At 41.9% G+C, this 20,725-nt stretch overlaps 1 protein-coding gene across 8 annotated transcripts in view; it reads right to left on the bottom strand.

Annotated features, from left to right (window-relative positions):
• The window catches only part of SNCAIP (synuclein alpha interacting protein), a 142,939-nt gene that overhangs the window by 42,492 nt on the left and 79,722 nt on the right, over positions 1-20,725 (bottom strand). For all 8 annotated transcript variants that reach the window (XM_053665327.1, XM_037165553.2, XM_037165551.2 and 5 more), the window contains one exon: positions 11,433-11,505. In XM_053665327.1, the coding sequence (XP_053521302.1) occupies positions 11,433-11,505 (73 nt within the window). The remainder of the gene's footprint in view (positions 1-11,432; positions 11,506-20,725) is intronic.

Here is a 20,725-nt window from a genome sequence, read left to right as displayed (position 1 = left end):
ACACACGCAGGGTGGAGCCGCTCTGCCTCTGCCTCCTGGTGCAGTTCAGTGTGCACCGCCCAGACACTGGAATAACCAAGGAAAAAAAAAGACTTACATGCACCTCAGGACTTCCTCAAAATGGTCTTTCTTTACTGGAACTCTAAAATTTCCTCCATCGAACACTTCAGAATTGTTAGTAGAATATATTTTTGTAAAGCTATCTACGTTTCTGCATTCAAGTGTATGATTTTCTTAGAAGTTTTCACAAAAAAATGAAGAATGGATGAGCAGTTATCACGTATTCTTACTTGCAAATAAATGAGAACTCAGGGAATTTTAAGTGTTATGTGGAAAATTACACAGCACACTGACTTCTCAACCAGGACTGAGGTCCTCTGACTCCAGCTTGTTTCCATAACACCGCAGTGCCGCTTTCGTGAAAGTGAAAATTATTTCCTAAACATGCAATTCACATTTTCTCTATTTGGGTCACATGTAGGTAATTAGATTCAGAAACCAGTGGCAAAACCTGGCTGTACTCATTTTGGACTCATTTTTACCTAAATCCCCAACTGTGTTCTCTGCCTAGATTTTGGCCGCCACTCATTATGGAGCTTCCGTGTGGGAGCAAAGTTAGGAAAGTGGTTTTTCATAACAATTGTTCTTAGAAATGATGGAGTGGAAGGATTTCCCAGCTTTGTTTATCTTTAGTGCATCAGCCTAAATTTAGTCATCTTAACACTGAGAATTCGTATTTTAAGCTGCTAATTCTTTCAACTGGTTCAAGGTGTCAGTGTCTGAGGTAAGCTAGAGACACAAGAATGTGATAAAGCTTGTTCAGATATGTTCAAGGAATTGTCGGAATAGTAAAATATTTTATAGGGTTTATTTATTCAGCAAGCATTTGTCGAATATCTTCTGTGCATGTGTTTCTAGAAGTGCAAAGCCAAGTGAAATAGACACATTCCCTGTCCTAATGGCAGAACCAAGCAGATCTGGGAAAAAAAAAAAAAACACAAGAAGAAAGATGATTCTGTGGAGATCTGGGTGCAAGGAAGCACATTTTCAAATGGCTAAAGCAGGAGAGAACCTGGCCGGTTCCAAAGTCCTTCTATCTGGAGCAGAGTGAGCCAGGCTGAATGTGATCGAAAGTCAAGTTGGGGAGGTGGTCAGGGGCCAGTTCATTTCAGGGTTTTATTGGCCACAACAGAGTTTGGTTTATATTTTAACTGAAATGTGGTACCCCTGGGGGAATTTGACAGCAGTGACTTGATCTGCTTTTCCTTATAAAATATATCCTTCTGCTTACTCTGTGGGAAACAGAGGGTGGGTAAGGGCTGATGGTGAACAAAGAAGTGAGATTAGTTGATGCCATTAACGCAGATGACACATTAAGCTGGCCTTGACTAGCTGGTGGGATGCAGGAAGTAAACAGCTGGGGAATTACTCTGAACACAGACAACTCAGGACCTGGTATACAGATTGATGCTGAGTTGGAAGGAAAGGGAGGAAGAATTCGGGCTTCAGCCAGTGAGTGGCTATTTTAGGAAATTCAGTGCCTTTACCAAGGGGGAGTACAAGACGGAACAAGATGAGGAGGGAGATTCAAGACTTCCTCTTTGGAATTCCATAGGGCACATTATGGAGATACTGAGTGAGCCATAATGTAGAAAGCCTAGAGTGATGAGGCATGGTATTTGAAGCTGTGAGAGTAATTGAGCTACCAACCCAAAGAAAGAGAGGAGACAGAGTCCTGTTGAATACTTAAGTGCCACTTAGATATTTACAGGTCAAGTAGAGAAGGAACTGTAAAGGGGACCAAGAAGATGTCAGAGTATTAGGAGGAAAAAGAGGGGGCAGGTAGAATCACAAAAATAAGAGAGGAGAATGTTTCCAGGAAGGCAGAGCCAAGTCCAAAATAAAGAGGCCAAGAAAAATGAAGGTATCAGTATCAATGGACTCAGAAACGTGGAAGTTGTGACCATTCCTGGAGAGGTGTAGGTCACACTGCAGGTACTCACGATGCATGGGAGGTAGCAGACTAGAGATGGAGGTTCCCTTAGGTTTTCAAAGCAGGTTGGCTGTAAATCATGGGGTGGGGGAGAGGCAGCAGCAGAGAATCAGGGCGGAAACCACTAGTTTGCTTGTTTTGTAAGATAGGAGATAATTAGAGGGGGCTCATCTGATGAGGATAATGACTCCATAGAGAGAAGGACACTGGCTGTGTAGCTACAAGGGGAGATAACTGAAGGATCGAGGCATCAAGCCAAATGAAGAGCTGCGTCCTGCATTTCCATTGTAACACAAAACCCAAAGAAGTAAGGCTGCCTTTCACCTCTTCTCACTTCCATTCCTCCATCCACACCTCAGTATACACAGGGGTGGACAAAAGTGGCTTACAGTGGTTCATATGGAAAAAGACATAATGCAATAGTTACTAAATAAATCATAATACAAGAAAAAGTCTGTGTTTCATAGCTGTAAACCTACTTTTCCCCATCCCTGTATTTGGCACCAGTGCCAGGCACTGTACATATAATGAACAAAATTACCCCAAAGAGATTTTATTTGTCTATTAGAGAAAACTGATATTAAACCAGTATCACATTATTAATAGTTTTTGAAACACAGATATTTAAACAGGGAAAGTACAGAGAGCTAAGAAATGATCCAAGGTTGGGGTGGGTATTGATGTAATCTAGGCCTTGCACTGTTCAAAATAGAAGTCATTAGACATCTGTGGCTATTGGTACATGTCAAAATGATAATAGTTTTGACTTATTGAGTTAAATAAAAGACATTATTAAATTAACCTCACTTTAATATTTTCTAATATGGCTAATAGAAAAATCTTAAATTATGTACATGGCTTATATTACATTTCCATTAGATGGTGGTGGTGTGGGGAGTATAGGAAAGAGGCCCTAATGAGTTGAACTTGGAGGTGAAAAGAAAGACAGAAGGACATCCTCAAGTGAAAGAACACAGCACATCTGGAGGACTGAAGGAGATTCCTGTATGTGACTGGCAGGCAGAAAGCAAAGGGAGGGTGGCACATGAGGAAACTTGCAGACCCAGGAGAAGATGGGTCAGGGCCTTGAAGGACACATAAGAGTGTTTCCCAATGTACATCTTGAGAACCATCTTGGGAAACCATTGCCTGCTTTTGAGCATCGAGTGACATGATCAGATTTGCATTTTAGAAGAGATCACCATGCCTTACCATGGACAATTAATGAGCAGCAAGATGGCCTAAGCGAGTGCTTCTCAAAGTTGGATATGCATAAATGAGTCACCTGGAGAGCCTGGTAAAATGCAGATTCTGGTTCTGGAGGCTGGGGCAAGGCTTGGCAGCCCGCATTGCTAACAGGCTTCCAGGTGATGCTGCTGGTGCTGGAGCCAGTCCCGGACCACACTGTGAGATGCAACGCTCAAGTGAGTGACCAACTGCCACGGCAGGGTCTGCGCTTTAGTGAAAGTCAAGGCCCTTGAGTTTCTCTGATGATCCTTCAACTAGGAGATTCTAAGGTTCTGTTTCTATGACTTTTAGTTTCTTTGAGGACTTTTTTTTTAATGGGACGAGTTAGGGCAAAAGAAATATGTGGACCAAACGAGGGTCATTTAAAATGGGAAGGCAGAGCCCATTTAATATTGGGAAACAACAGAAAGAAGATATGCTTTCACCAACAAGTGAGGCGCTGTCAGAGATGCCACAAGGCTCCCAACCTAGTAACAGCCTCCTTCCCCCACCCCACTGCCAGGTACTCACACTTTAGCCTTGAACTGGGTGGATGGGCCAGGAATCCACTTCTCCCTCAGGACAGGACTGAGACTTCTGAGAAGGAAGCCGGTGTAAGGCCTCAGCCAGGTTCCTTGTCCCTGTGCTTCAGTTCTTTCCCTCCCACCCTAAATGCTTGTCTCTGTACTTCCAGTTTCTCACCCTTCCTACCGCAGATTCCCTTGAACTCATTTCTACCAGGAGATTTCTCTGGTTTAAGGGTGGGGCATGTTTCTAAGAGTCCAATAAAATTAAACAAAAACATGGAAGAGGAGCTCATGAGTCCTTTCCCCTAAATTTTCTCTCTCTCTAATACTGTCTCATTCCTGACTTCCTTAGCTTCACAGTGTTGTTAGCCTTTTAAAAAGTCAGAGAGCAGGGGTGCTTATAGTTGTGGTCAGATAAAGAGAAGAAATTTTCAAGTAAAGACAGAAAGGGTCAAGTAGAGGGCCAAGGACGCAACGTATTTAAGATCTGCTGCATCCAGTCCCTTTCATTATTTTTGACATTACCAGAGTTTAATTTCAACTTTTCAATCAACCCCTGCTCCCATTGTTCCCCATAATGCTGTCTACTCTCTTTCTTAGAAACATAAATAGAGTGTTAACGATTAAAAGGCAGAGATGGTCTCTCCCTTTAGCCAGAGACTTATAAATCCTGTGGTTCATTCAAAATGATGGCCATGCACATTCTCTAATAAAGGAAAAAGCAATAGACAAAACTGTCCTTACTTATGATTGCAATCATCCAAAAAATATGCCTCCAGGAAAAAAGTACCAGAAAGAAGTACAGTAATTTTGTTTTTGTGGTAGGGTTAATTGCAGTTTTTACTTTTCTCATAATGAATCATAAAATGAATCTTATAATGAATCATATCCCTTGTATAATTATAATTTCTTATAACAAATCATATTTCTTATATAATTATATATTTTTCAAGACAAATAAAAATAATTGTTTTATTTGACTAACATTCTCATCTAGATGACTTAATGTAAGTTTTTGCTACAGTTAAACAACAGAGAGTTTTGTCATAAATGTTAGATTGTTTACTGTATTAGGTTGGAGTGCTCATTTTCTTGATTGGATCTTAGAAAATGTATTTTCCTATTCTTTGGAGTCTGTTTTATATTATATCTTTTTTTTTTTCATGTCAAATGAATCAATCAGCAGGATTTTCAATTTAAACTGGCCTGCCAACCTTCTTTTCAGACTTTGAGCTATTCGACCTTAATAAAGTGGAAAGCAGGGTTTTATACACGCAGCATCATCGGCTATGTCACAGCGGCTTTCAAAGAACAAATGTCATGCTGACTTTTTTTGTTTAGATGCTGGTCAAATCCTTGGAAGTCTTAGAAAACCCTGTATGTTCAAAAGTTCAGGGTTTGTCACAAAATTTATACACACAGGGAGTAAAAATACAGCGAAATTTGCGATGCTTTAAAATATGCATCCAAAGTGACTTTTACCAGATATCAAGTTAAAAAAGTATTTCTTTACTCATTGTCATCTGGTGCTGGTGTATAATGTAGGTCTATTCTTTCAGAATCTTTTCTCCAATACATTCCCAAGGCCATTTATTACTGTTACATAACTGGATTTTGTAACCTCTGCATCTAAGCTCTCGGTTGCAAAGCTGCATTAATATTTATCTTCTTTCTTTCATAAGAAAATGATACAATGAGCTCAGTAGATACATATTTTGAAAAATCACAAGACATTTAAAGCACCGTGACTTGAAACAAATGTGCATTTGAATGTCTACTTAATTTTTAAAAAACTCAAAGTCATTGTAATTGAATATGTTTGATTCGAATACCATATGTCAACATAATATGTTTTAGTGCTCATTTGGGAAAACGTACAGCACAGTTAACACGCAGTCCGTGTTGTCCTCTTTTCCTATGTGAGTGGTGGAAATTAAACAGAGAATACGTGCAAACATTTCACAAATCACTTTCTTTTAGAGGTGTAAACTTTTCTCCCCATGCTACTTCCATGCTACTAACTACACTATTCTTGCCCCACACTACTAACCACACAAGGCTCCTTATACTAAAATTACTTAAGTGGCTCAACTTCACAGTGGCTCTGGAGTCGGCACTTCAGGTTTCAAACGCACTTGTTAGCTCCAGAGCTACAGCCAAACTAGTTACCCTCTGCAAGCCTCAGTTTCCACATCAATAAAATGGGCATCAAAATGGTCCTCCCACACAGAATGATTTTGAGGACAGATAAGCTACTTACAGAGGACCTGGACATGTCTGGTATGCTCTGCCCCTAAGAAATGACTGAGAACCCTCAACAACACCTGAGCAGCTAGCTCCAAGGACAGGCAAAATTTGTTCTCAATCTTCTCACTCCTAGTTCTTCCCCTCCCTCCTGCTGTCTTGTGGTATCTGCGCTGCCTTCACAGTTCTTTTCAAAGCTTCATTTCTCACAAAATGTGTAACCCAGTCCTAGTGTTGTGTAGTCAGTGGAGAACCATTTAAAATATTCCTGTCCAAGGACAGATTACTATAGGCATCAAAGCCTTTGGCTAGAGGAAGGGCACTTCCAGGGCAGACGCACGGGCATCAGCGACCTAGTGAAGGGTGCAGATGCTGCCCAGGCCTCTGACAGTGCTCTGCCATCTGCCTTCGTCAAATCCCACCATGGACCTGGCCCACGGTCCAGGGATGCAGTGGAGTGAGTCCTGGGGTGCATGTCTCACAGAGGGGCTTCCAAGGGCCCCAAACTAGACTCAGGTGACTCTCCTGTTCCTCTCAGAGCCCTTGACGAACAGACAGAGAGGACGGGCAGGAGTGCTGTCTTTGTGGCCCACCTGGGAAGGCAGGAGAGGTGGACGGGGTGTCCTGGGATGGCTGCTCTGCAGGGCTGACAGGCTCTGATTAGACCATATATGGAGAAACCACAGGTTCAGTTCTGAGTGCCCCACTTTTAAGAGGGATGCTGAAAAACTGCAATCATCCACAAGAGTGCAAGGAGCAGGATGCGCTTAAAGCTGCAGAGGGAAATTTTATCCAAGAGAAGACAAGACTGAGGATGACTGCCACCCCTACACACGGAGCTCAGGAGGGACCATCCTAGTCTATCATTCCACAGGAAGAGCCGGTTTAAGGGGTGAAACTTTGAGATGCACTGATTTTTGAACAAAATGTTAACCTTCTATCACCATATATTTGACTCCCTTTACCTTTGGGTGGTGAACACACAAAGAAATATACAGATGATGTATTATAGAGATGTACACGGGAAACCTGTATATAATTTTATTGACCAATGTCACTCCAATAAATTATTAGCTGTAGTAAGAAAAAAGAACTTTCATGGATAGGCAGTCGCATGAGGCTATGAGCTCTGTGCCAGTGAAGCGGTGAGCACAGGCTGGATGACTGCAGGGAAAATGGTCACCATCACCTTCAAAGATCTGATGACCTGCACACTACATGAATTTTTTTTTGCCTTTTAAAAAACTTTTTATTTGTCAATAAATTTATAGAAGAGTTGAAAAACTAAAAACAGTACAGAGAACACCGCATGCCTTTCATTTACATTCATCAAGTGTCAACATTTCACCCACATGCTCTATCGTTTGCAATCTCACTTGCTCTCTCTCAGACTAGATGATTTTCAGGGCCCCCTCTTCTGTTGAGAGTTATGATCCTATAGGCTGAGGCTTCTTTGCGGGTAATAGGATTTTAGAAAGATTGCATTCCTGCTGGCGGTGCTCTTCATGGGACTGGCCATGAATCTGAATCCTGTATACGTGATGGACAGGGCCCTACACAGCCTGACCTTGACCCTGACCTCGCCCTCACTTGATCACCATGCTGCAGCTACATTGCTTTTTTTCTTTTCTTCCTCACACATACTCAGCTCATTCCTGGCCCAAGGACTTTGCACTTCTAGTTCCACTTCCTGCAACACTCTTCACTAGTGTTCATGCGGCTGGGTCCTTCTAACACCGTCTGACCCTTCAAACCCCGGCCCCTCCCCAACTCCTACAAGTTACTCTATCACATGGCTTCAGTCACCTCTTATAACCCTCTGGAATGATCTGGTTCAGTCACGTATTTGGTTGCCTCTTGCCTGTTATCCCCTAGAATGTAAGCACCGTGAGGATGGGGACCTTGTCTGTGTCTTGCTGTTACAGTGTTCCCAGTGCCTAGGACAGAGAACACTCACCAATTATTTGTTGAATGAAAAAATAACGAATGGACCCAAGAATGTCTGGTCAAAACTTGTTAATACAGAGATGGACATTAACATTTGACAACCTACACAAAGAAGAAAGTGCTTAACCAACTTCAGAAAGGAAAGAGAAAAGCCTTGATCTGGTGGAATACATTCCAAGTGACGGAAGATCTGGGGGAAAGTATCCCTAGAGGGTGCCCCGTCCAAAAGAAAGGTGCAGACTCGCCTCTGAAGCAAGTACACTGTCTGCTGCCATCTGGGAGTTTTCAAGCACTCGGGAGCAGGCGCCTCCTAGGTGTTTGCCATGAGCACGTCTGGACGGCTGTGGAGGCAGTTGTTTGTACATTTGGATGCCCACAGAACTGACCAGGGATGCCTTAGTTCTGAAACTGGCTGTGCAAATTTACTATGTTGAGATTTCTCTCAAAGAATCCCACAGATAATTCTGCACAGTACTATGCAGAGATCGATATTTCCGCGTGCTTCTTTTTCTGGGAACACTCTCACTCTATCAGAAAGTGGTTTACCAGCCTCGAATGGTCTATCAAGTTGGACTGTACATGAGATTACATTGAGAGTTTTTTCCCCATTTATCCATTTCCTACCAGGCCTAACTTTTGCTGACTATCTTGATCACGGGGGTCTTTGCTCTCATTGAAGGTTTAACGCTTCTGAATTGGAAACTGGGTTCCTTCTTAACCAGAAAAGAAATGTCTAGCACCACCTATTGGAGAAGTGGCTAGAAGTCACACCCAGAGTGAACTAGCCCAGAATGGAATTAACAAATCCCAGGGAAAAGTATTTTTTAAAGATTTTATTTATTTTTAGAGAAAGGGGAAGGGAGGGAGAAGTATCAATGTGTGGTTGCCTCTCATGTGGCCCCTACCAGGGACCTGGCCCCCAACCCAGGCATGTATCCTCACTGGGAATCGAACACTTCGGTTCGCAGCCTGCACTCAATCCACTGAGCTACACCAGCTAGGGCCAGAAAATTATTTTTAAAAGCTTCAGTTAAGTCACTTAACTTGCTAAGCAAGAATAGGTATTTAATGGAGAAAATCACCACCTAGCTGAGGAGGGAAAATCCTAATTTTTAAAGTCATAAAAAGATAATATGGTAAAATTAAATTAATGCAACTAAGTCCCGCTGAGTCCAGCTATTTGAGAGGCAGTGTATGCAGTGGATGAGAGAACAGACAGACGATAGCGGCAGACTTCCTGGGGTTTGAATGCCAGCTCTGTAACTTAATTGCTGTGTGACTCTGGGCAAGGTATTTAACTTCTCTGTTCTCTGTCTCAGTTTGCCCATCTATATAACACAAACATTTTAGTGCTCAGCTCACAGGGATTTTATGGTCAACTGAGCTAATGTTAGTAAAGTGCTTACAACCAAACCTTGCTTGAACATTAAGCTACACAGAAGTGTTAGCTATTATTTTGTCTCCCTTACTCTTCACTCTGATGAATGAAAAAAGAAAATATTGCATTGACAAAGTACCTTCAGATATACTAATTTTTAGCCTAACAATATAGCCTGGTAACACTGGCAGAACAAGTTGATTTTTTATTTTATAGATAAATTAGTCAAAGTTTCAGCATCATACAGCTGGTAACCGGTTGAATGCTAACCTGAACCCAGGTCCTTTTGACTCTGAGGCTGGCGGCTTGTCCGCTGCAGTTGGAGAGGCTCAACTTGGAAGCCAGCGATGCCTTTTAAGGAGACACATCCTGACAGGCCATATGGCCAAAGCCTCTGTTAAACCCGACGGAAGCTCGAGTATGTTTGAAATAAAAAATATTTTTTGCAATTTGAAAGTAAATGAAAACTGTTATTTGAACTTCAAACCATCTTCTATGATGTTTCTGATTCAAAGATTGAAGCATTACTTTCACTCATACACACCTCCTCCCCTCCAAGAAAAAAACAGAGATAAACAAACCCAGAGAGACTAATAATCTTCCCTGTCCCATCTAAGCAAAATGTCAAAAAAAAAAAAAGCAAAAGCAAACAGTCCAGGAGAAAAGCAAACTAGCTTTGTACAAGTCCTTTCAGTGAGAAAGGCCTAGAATTCTAGTAGCTTCATAGGTAAGAACCATCTGTTTATTTTAAAGCATGATACACATAATTCTAGTATTATGAGGGGTAAACCAAAATAAAAAACTAGATTTTTTTAAAAATGTGGATTTATTCTTACATGTTCAAACTTCCATCACTTTCAAAGTACTCTCCACTTGATGTAATACAACTGTTGAGACTTTTTTCTACTGCCCAAAACAGTTTTTAAACTCACTGATTTTGATGTCGTTTAGTGCCGTATTTTGTTTCACCTCTTCCACAAAGACCATTTCCATTTGAGGATTTTTTTCATCCAGGGAAATGAAAAACATCTCTCAGGGTGAGCCTGTGTGAATAGGGAGGGTGGGGCATGGGGTTCATGCCGTTTTTGGTCATAAACTGTTGAACACTCGGCATGGAGTAGGCATGTCGCTCAAAAATCACCCATCGTGAAATGGGCAAATGTGTCGAATCTTCAAAAAAAATTCACGGAAGCTGAACAATGCCTGTACAACAACGCCAGCTGGTGCACTGACACAGGTGGGCTCACCTGTGGGGAAAGCCTGTATGTACTACTAGGGGCCCACCCTCTACAAGATAATTCTGGTTTGGGAGGATCACCCCTTATATCTTAAGCCTTCCATTACCATGGTTCTCAGGATTCTAGTTCGAGGAGGCAAGGTTAATGGTGATGCCTTAATTACCTGAAAATATAATCAACATCATTTCATAGTTTGATGCCATGGTATCATTCCATCAATATCCTTTTTTTTTTTTTATTTTTGCCCATCACAGAGACAAAAGGGGGGGAGGTTTCATTTGATTAACAGAGGGCAAAACAAGCCTGAATACACTTTTTGTGTTGGTCAGGGGTGGTGGGGTATGCGAGGAGAAAAGGTCAACCAGCTGGTTTCCATCTATATGCCATAATTCTCTGTTTAGTTTACACTATTAAACTCCAAAGCTTTGCTTTAATCTTAACTGTTACAGAATGCCTTATTGCAGAGTCTATCATGTCACATCCCTGATAGAGTTTCAGACTTTGGCCAAGCACCATCCCCCAGGCTGGCCTTGCCATATGGGTAGCAAATGCATCCAACACTTTTCTATTGGCGTCTGCATCATTATGTTTTGTCACCAATGGTTTCTCGGGTTTTCGGTAAATTGCTGCGTATACTGTGGTTTGGGCTGTGGAGCTGATCGCCTACATTTATTTGTATACAGCTGTGTCCTCATTAAGGCCTCCCTGTCCTGTTAGCCTTTGGAGGATGACCTAACATCTGTTTGTTGAGGGAGGGGGTGAGCAGAGGAACCATAAAGGAAAAAGAAAGCAGAAAGCAGGGGCGAACAATGTGAGGGGAAACAGCCTCCACACTCTGGGAGCCCAGAGGAGGAGGGGATGTAAGAGGTGGAACCTACCTGATCTGTCTTCGTTTTGAGAGTCACATCTTCGGCACAGTTCTGGGATGGTCTTGAGTGATGTGACTGAGTACTGAATGGGAAGCCAGAGAAGAAAGAGTATAAAATAACAACTTAGAATGAGACCATAACATTCACTCAAATTGGCCAGAAAAATCAAAACATAAGAAGTGATACTTGAGTACAACATGTATATCCAGAAAGTCTAGCTACTTTTGCCCTAAATGGGCTGCTTGGTGATCTGGGAACATCCCAGCCTCAACCTACGAGCATCTAAGCAGATGCAGACTAAAAAGAGGGATGGAAGGCCCTTCTTTAGAAAACGAGGCATAGTGTATCCAGGAGGCATTCTATCTCCCACCACTTCCGAGGCCAGTGGAAGACGGAAGAATGCCGACCTTGCTGATTTCCGGAAGATGGCCAATTATATTTGCACTCTGAAGCCTGGGAGTGAATCTCTGTGTGAAAAGCCAGGGGCAAAGCTTCCTGCAGCACCCAGAGCAACCAGGAGCCATGTCTGTGCCGATGCCGAGCAACCCTAATGTTGCCACTCTTCACAGGTCATACCAGGGTAATGCTGTAAAAGGGGAGGGAGCACCGGCCTGCACTTGGAAGCTCATCTGTGTCACATATAGATTAGACTGCACTGAGAGAAACCACCTTGCAGCTTCAGTCCCAGCACCAACTCAGGGGCTGGCTATCAGGGTAACAAATGATGACATAAGGGGGCATAAAATCAGAAGAGCTAAAACAAATGTAAAATCAATAGCGATGATTTATGACAACTATGCTTGGTGCCCATCAATCTTTCTTTAGAGAAGGATGTTTAAAAAAAATAAAATAAAAGGGTGAACTCTTTCTTTACTCAAGGGCTGTCTTCAATTATATTTTAATTCATAAACTATAGTTTCCTAAATATATTTTGCTCTGTACCTTTAGGAAACAAGTTCTTATGTAAATGAGAACATATGAATTACTTCAATGTTGCAGAATTTGAGGGATTGAGAAAAAACATTTAATCTAAAAGAAAAATGATCATGGGAAACTCGTTAGGATTGTTCTGGCATTACAAGTAAGGAATGGGTAATTAGAACACATTTGTCAATAAACGGTACTCTGTTAGCTAGATGTTGATAGATGAAGCACAGTGTCTACATAGAGACCCCCTACCCCAGTGAGTTCCACGGTGTGTCGGGACAGCAGGGCAGAGGGAGGGGCAGTTGTAGCTATCGTCAGCTTGCCAATTTCATATCACAAACAAATTAAATATCCAGCACTTCCAAGTGAAAAATAAAATCTCAAGTGACTAATTAGAGAAACGACTCTTACCTGTGTGAATCATAACACCTTGTTTGTGTTAGTCGTTCCCGAGAGACCACAGGTGCTTTAGCAAATTCACTCATATACTCAGGAAGGGAGGACTGCTTCTTAAATCAGAAATGAACTTGAGGGATTTTTTTCCTTCTACATTATGTTCTTTGGGGGGTTGGAGGTAACATAGGTACAGAAGGCATTTTTTTGTTGGAACTAATAAGGTACCTTATGTTTCTAGCCAAGTACAAGGTCTCTCAGGAATCTGGTAGCTTCTTGAGACCAGCTGGTACAGGTTAAATAATTACACAGTCTATAATTCAATTAAAACTGGGCCTTTTGTGTTGGCTTCCATGTGCACCATGAAAGCACCCTTTGGCAAAGTCAGCCTTACTCTCTCCTGTTTTTTTCTTCTTCCAAAACACAATTTTAGAAAGCAGAAATTTAAGACTGATTATGTTTAAATATAGTTAATGATAAATTCAGTCGGGTTGTTCATTGGGCTTAAAGAGCTATATCTGATTAAGCTGGTGTGCTGCTATCTGTATTTCCAGCCACATGCATCCTAGCTGCCATTTCCACTTAAAGTCAAGCATGTCAGAGTCTCTGATTTATTAGCTCTACCTCCAACACTTCCTATGTGACCTCAAAGGCCCACAATGGGCAGAAACTTTTAATTTGATGAGGTTTAAATTTGAACAGCACGGCTGCCTGGCTGGTGTGGGGACTGAGCCATAGGCAGAGACGAGCCTGGCTGATGCCCCTCCACTGCCCCAACCTACGTTACACCTGGCGGCCTTGTCTCTCTACCCAGGGTCATACAGGAGGTCACGTTTGTGAACATATGCATCTTAACCCTTTGGGGAAAAGGATCTGGAAGAAAGAGTCATCTGTTGCTTTTGGTAATGGAAATAAAAAGTACAGCAATCTAAGAAAAGGATGATGTGTTGACCAGAAAAATCCAAGCTTTGGGTAATTGTAAGGGTACATGGAATGTCAAATTCAGCAATGACTTGCAATTTACACTGTGAACAAATCCACCATTCTTTATAAACAAGAAACATCAATTTTAGGTTTGTTTCAGTTAAGGACTTAAGAGATGCTGCAAAGATGTTTAAGTTGTAACATGAAGAGATAAAGAGCAAACAATTCACAAAACCATCACGCAGAACCATTTTACTATCTGCAAATTTGGGAATAAGCAAAGGACCCAAGAGGTCACCCTGGCATGAACACACTGGACTACCCTCTGGGGGCTGAAGGGCGTGGCATCCAAGGCCTTCATCCCAGTGCACAGGACAGATGGCCTTTTACATGAAGCTGTCAGCATGCAAACCCACCTCACTCTCAAGACAATGGCCAGCTTCCAGGGCAGCAACTATTGTCATTCTGGCCCTATTGGAACCAAAGCCCAGTGCACCTTCCCTGTCTCTTGCCACCAGCCCACGCCTTTATACTCTGTACCCTTAATTCCTATTATCCTTGGGGGTAAGAGAGGAGAAGAGGCCTGCAGATAGTTGAGAAGCATTATGATCCTACCTCTATGTAGTTTTATTATTTTTTAAAAAGTCTTCCAGAGGGTACCCTGTAGAAATAGCCCTTTTGATACAAACTTACTTTCCATTCTTCCATTGTGCCTTAAGAAAAGCTCCTGTCAAGGTCACCCGGGTGCCTCCACTTCTCCGATGTCCCTGTGTGTTCAAAGTTTAGTTCCCCTTCTGTTCCTATACTCCAGGGTCCTCCTTGGAGTAACCCAGAACAAACGGAACTGTTCTGCAAGGCCAGCGTGTGTCTGCTGTCTCCGTGAACCCCCGGCTACAGCTTCAGCCCCTTCCCGATCTTACTCTTTTCTGCCCTTGGTGAAATACTGTTTTGCCTTATGCTCTGTTGTTTCCTGTGTGTTTGCATTGGTTCCCACAAGGGTCCAGGGGAAAGAATAATATCTTTGATTTATGTACATGCATGGCACACAGTAACATATTAACTGACTGAAATACCAAGATATACACACATCCGATTAATCTCTGGGCATTATGAGAAATGTTCAAAAGAGTTCTTTCATATTTAGGTAGCAAGTAGGAATTTCCTCTGTGCTTCCATACTTGCACTAGAATGAATTAGCTTTCTGAAATGCAAATTTGACTAAGGCGTTTCTCTCTTGCAAATCCTCCACTGGCTCTGCACTGCCTACAGGGCAAAAACTGCGTGCTTGAGCACGGCACACGCAGCCCTCCCTGACTTCAGTCAGACTCATCTCTCATCACTGTCCATGTCTCTTCGGGTTGTGGTAATGCCAGACTTTTTGTGGTTCCCCCACCTACTATTCTGTCTATAACTTTACACATCCTACTCCTTCTACGTGGAATGTCATTCCACCCATTTCCTTAGGCAAACTCTTTTTAATTCATTAAGCTTTACCTGGGTATCACTCTATAATATCTTCTCTTAGTCTTCCAGGTAGAAGTAAACCAGCTTTCAAACTGTGGTCTCCTGGCCAGTGGCATCAAGACCATCTAGAAACATTTTAGAAATTCATTCTTTGGCCCCCTCTCAGAAACTCAGAGGGCCATCTGTGTTTCTACAAGCCATCTAGGTGATTGAAATGTATGCTGAATTTCAAGAACCACGGCTATATATTATTTCTTTCCCTTAGGCATATGTCCGTTAGAGAACCCATCACACAATGTTTCATCTATATGTTTATGTAATTGCTTTCTCTGCTTCCTGAGGGTGTGGGTAATATTTTATTTACCTAAGATATTAGATTATTGAACTGAATAAAATGGATTTCCCTATGTAACCCATGATTTTAATGGCAATAAAAATAGTAATAATGGTACATAATATTTACATAGCACTAATCTTCTTAGTAAAACCCACAAGTCCAGCAATGTAATCATGTTATATTTAAAAGAAAAAAACAGTTGTAATATATTAATAATATGAATGCTAGTTGATGCCTTAGCCTTTTGAATAAAGAACAACAGATTTGGAGAGAGAAGATCTGGATGGAAGTCCCAGTTCTGACATTTATTAACTCTGTGGTTCTTGAAAAATAAGTCATTTCATATCTCTGGGGCTCAATTTCCTTACCTATAAAACAGATAATCATGTAGCACAATGTACGTAAAGTCAATCTGCAAGCTGGAAAGTAACGTTAGATGTTTTTGTCTCTTCTGACCGGTTTCCTATGCATGTCCCACAGCCCTTCCTTCGCATCTTCATTCCACTCATGTTTCTAAGCTCAGTAGAGGAAGACGTGAGAATTAATGAGGCAGGAAGAGGGGCCCTGAGCTGGGACTGGAAAGGAAAGAAGAAGAGCTCAGTCTGTCCAACCATGTTATTGGGTTTCTCCTTGGTCTTTCTTCATCCAAAAGAATCCGCGGCCAAGGGCAGACACTGAAGCTTAGCTGTGCAAACTACATGAAGTGGAGATGATGCAAGACAAACACTACCCATCCCAGACTACACCAGTCAATTTTGTCATTCTGCCACACAAAATAATTCGAACATACATGGGATTCACAATAACAATGTGTGAATTTCACACTGGAGTATGGGGATCTCTGCCCACCCCAGAAAGCTTTGGCCCTTACTCCTGAAAGCTGGAGCCAGTTGGGTGAACAAACAGACATTACTCAAACGATAATGAGCCATAGAGAATGAAAGAACTAAAATCACAAGCACCTTTTCAAGCTAGAGACTTTTAAACAATAAAGGTCCCAGTTAGTTTCCTAAAGAAACAATTAAGCCAGTCGTCCAAACAACTCTCCTGAAGTTCATGATTTTTCACAAAGCTTTCCAAACTTCAAGCAGACATCTCAACAGGCACCCAGTAAAATGACAAAAATGTGTACAAGCAAAGCTGGTAGTGAAAGCACAGATACGCTGCTGAAATGAGATTTTCAAAAACAATACTTTTCTAAAACGCTGATCTCCCTCTCCAATGACCTGTCTTTCCAATTCGGGAAGAAAGTCCTAACTTCACACCCTCCATGGCAGATGGTGCTCCACTGCCTCTGCTCTGAGGACACGGGACGGACAGTCCACCTCTTCACCTCCAGCTCTGCCGTGCTCAGGTCTCCTTCCCTGCTGCCACTCTCAACGTCGGCTCTCTGCTCTGACCCCGTGAGCCTAAACAGGCACCCTTCATGGCCTCAAGACGTGCTGCCTCTCCAACTGACCATGAACTTTCCTGCTCTTGCGTTCACTGCCATCTTTTTCAAAAGAACTGTCCTGGTTTTTGTCTCCACTTCCACATCTCTGTATTCACTCTACCACTGCATGTCTCCTGTCCCTCACAGACACTGCTCTTACTATGGCCACCAGTGCGGCTCAACTACACAATCCTGTGGATACCCTTCAACCTTTTTCTTTATAAGGGCCTATTTCCCACTACTGACCACTTCCTTCTTTAAATTCTTTAAGTCTCTCACCCCTTTTTTGTTCCCTTAATGTCCCTCCTGTATTTCTGAAAACTCCTTTCTAATCTCTTTTGTAGAAGACTCTTTCTCCCCCGCCATGTGAGACTCGCTTCTGCATAGTTACTTCCTGGGAACGTTCTTCTCTCTCCACATTCCTTGTCTTCCTGGGTGACTGCACCCACTCCCACAATTTCAACAACCACCTTCCCACAGGGCATACACCAGTGATCTACATTTTCATACATTCATCCCGGTCTGTCTCAAACACATTTCTCTCTACCACTTAATTGTGGGTCCATTAAATAAAATTATTACAAATAATCCTATTGTTAAATACATTTGATTTTTGCTCTTATTCCTTGTTTTTATCCTACTGTCCAACAGGCTTTCTTTTAAAATTAATAAAATAGATTCTTTTATGTTACAACATTGCATGGGATTGGTATTTGGGAAATACCATGCTAATATGTGTAGTCAGGTAGAAGAGGCAGTTCCACGCTGGTTAAGGTGGTGAGATCACAGCCCTGGATGATCCCCCTCTACTGTGAGGAGTGTTCTGGAATGGGGAAAGACCTGGGTCAACAGGGATGGCCAGAGGTGACCAAAGGGCCCAGAAGTCATTTCCATGCAGGGGTTTCAGGTATGTATTCTACAGCTAGACTGCACATGTCATATCCTGGCTTCATCATTTCCTGACTAATTAATTGTAGTTACTTCAGCTCTGAATACCAGTTTTTACCTGTAAAACAGGGAACAATGATATCTATAACAGAATGTGGCTGTGAAGATTATGAGCTAATAATGTACAACATGGTGAATAGTATCTGATGTTAGTAAGTATTAATACTGAAAATTTCAGTATTATTATTATTAGTTAAATTGAAAGTATCAAAAATGAGCATTTAAAGATGAAGCCAAAGTACTGGTAACTACTGATGCCCAAAATACAAATTACAAAAGAATTACAAAAGAAATGTATCTTGCAGTAGGGCAGATGGCTGGATGTAATAATTGTTCAACCTCAGTGATGGCCTTGTTTTAATTGTAAACCAATAATCAATCGCCATCAAAATATAAAGACTGCCTGTCAAGGATGGAGTTCAATATTGTAATTAAATGTGACCTACCGTGAAGTTAACCTGACATTTCATAATCTGCTTCTGTGTAATCACAGGGTACTGTAGCCTGTGTGAGAACACAGGCCAAGTCTGTGTCATTTACCCCAAGCCTAGAACCATACTGAGCACACTGGAAACATTTAGTAAATATTTGTTGAGGAGATTGGCACAAAATCTAGTTATGCATGTGAGGTAAGCATTTGTGTAAAAACCCCGCATTGCCGATCTAATAAGTGCTGTGACTATTAGGCAAGATAAGAACTTTCAGGGCTATAAGGTAAGAAAAGAACAAATATAAAAATCTGACAGTTGCCCGTTCTGGAAAACATTCTATCCATAAAGTTGCCCTCTACTTTCTTAGGAAGGGCTCTCTGGTCCAAGATTTAGAGTTGGGGACCTGGGTTCTAGCCCTGGGCTCTAACACTAGGTGTGGGACATGAACTTAAAATTCATCTCATCTGGATTAAATTACTCCTAATTCCTTTCTGAGCAGAAGTTAAGAAAGCCAGGTAAGACATAGGAGATACAAAATCAGAACAAGGTGTGAAGCTTTTAATAATGGGGGCTGGAGAAAGGAGTAATGAGAGGTAATTCACACTTGAATACAGGACATCACAGAAAAAGAACATGCGAGCAGTTAATGAAACAAGATCATACTGAGAAGTATTAAGAAAAGTTTTAATACAGGTAAGAGCAGAATGGCTGCCACAAAGAGCAGGGCTGATAGACAAGGCAAAAAGGGACGGAGGCAGCCAGGTGCCCTGTGAAAGAAAGCAGAGAAGGAAGCATAAGAGGGTCTTACTCAGGCAGGTTCCTTGCTAGAAAGGTGGAGCAAGCCCAATTCATTGTACCTTTAATATCTCTGTACTGTCTATCACACCTAAAATCAGGGTAAAAGTTGTATTCTTTACCTACCCAACTCTTCGCCTGAGTCTACTTGATAAGCAATACGTGCCCTTTCTCAATGTCTCCCATGGCTGTGAAATGGCTCTTTGTCAAAATGCAATGAAATTTGGGGGGTACTGATGGATTGAGTAGAGTAAAACTCGGTGCACCCAAAACAGGGGCGGGCAGGTGTTCTAGTGCAACCGAAGCCTGATCTGTAGGATGGAAAAATGTGGAAACTCATTGCATCCTGTGTTTGCCATAGAACTTACTTTTCTGTAAGACAGTGGTTCAGGAACCTCAGGAAAATTAATCCATATAACCCTGTACTATTACTCCAGGTTTCAAGGGCTTGGGTCAAAGGGGAAGGACAGGGGAAGGACACATTTATCTTGATCTCATTTGACTTGCACAAAAGAGGTTATGCAATTACCAAAAAATGTCAACTTCCATCAAAGTTGTAGTCACACTGACACAGAAAGTGACGAGGTGCCTGTGTCGGTAACAGAGCATTTTTCTCAGCTGCATTTGTCTGTGTACCCATAGGCATGTGTGCGCTTACATGTGTGTGTACATGTAGGCATGTGTACGGGTGTATGTATAAATAGGAAGGTGCTTTTATATATACATACATACAAAACTCCAAATTTCTCTGCAAAACCAGAGCATCAGGTAGATATGATTATTATTATTTTAAAGGTAGGAAAGTTGAGGGCCAGTGAAATTACAAACTTTGCCTAAGTTCTCTTTAGCCTGTTTTATTTTATCTGTCATTTATAACAACTACATTAGTTCCAAAAGGCTATTTGCAGTTTGTCAGCGCGTGTTTGAGGGTGATTGTGGGTGAGATGACCACTCCACTCTACACCACTAAGTCACTCAGAAGGGGAGGAACAGTGTGGTCAGAGTCCTGTGTTTACATCCTGCCCCTGCCCCTTACGTGCCTGTAATCTCATGAAAGTCATACGACAACTCTAAGCCTCATGTTCTTCATTGGCAAACAGGGGATTAAAACAGGGTCTGCCTTGCAGAGTTGATGTGAGGTTTAACTAAAATAACTGAGTCAAAGAGTCCATGCGGCGGTGACATAGGCAACCTCTGATGGCCAGGAGTTGGGCTCTTCAGTGCATCCACGGTTTGAACTCTGCTTTATTCAGTCCTGGGCAGACTGTTTTTGAGACCAGCGAATTTGCCACTCTTAATAAATATGCCATGGCTACTAAGGACCAGAAGGTAAAATAGTCTTCCAGAGCATTTTTCACTTCTCAGACAGAGGGCTCTGGCTTCCATTGGAGTAAGGAGATCTCTAAGCCCATTTGCGGGGACAGAAAGACCCCGCTCTGACCCCTTGTGTTTACGTGTAGTCATCCCTCCCTCACACATCTGCAGTTATTGCACAACATTCTGCCCTGTTCGATGGCAGGATGACAAGAATGTATAGTTTAAACCCTGAGTTTTGCAGAGGATGAGCATTATTTTTAAGTCTGGGAAACTTCAAAATATTTAAGTGCCTTTCTGTGTTTTGTCTCATTAGGGTAACAGCAAAAAAAAAGTT

The sequence above is a fragment of the Artibeus jamaicensis genome, unplaced genomic scaffold (assembly GCF_021234435.1).
Source record: "Artibeus jamaicensis isolate MK-2021 breed Jamaican fruit bat unplaced genomic scaffold, CSHL_Jam_final contig_402, whole genome shotgun sequence".
In the NCBI taxonomy this organism is placed as follows: Eukaryota; Metazoa; Chordata; class Mammalia; order Chiroptera; family Phyllostomidae; genus Artibeus; species Artibeus jamaicensis.
This window is presented reverse-complemented; position numbering and strand designations above follow the sequence as displayed.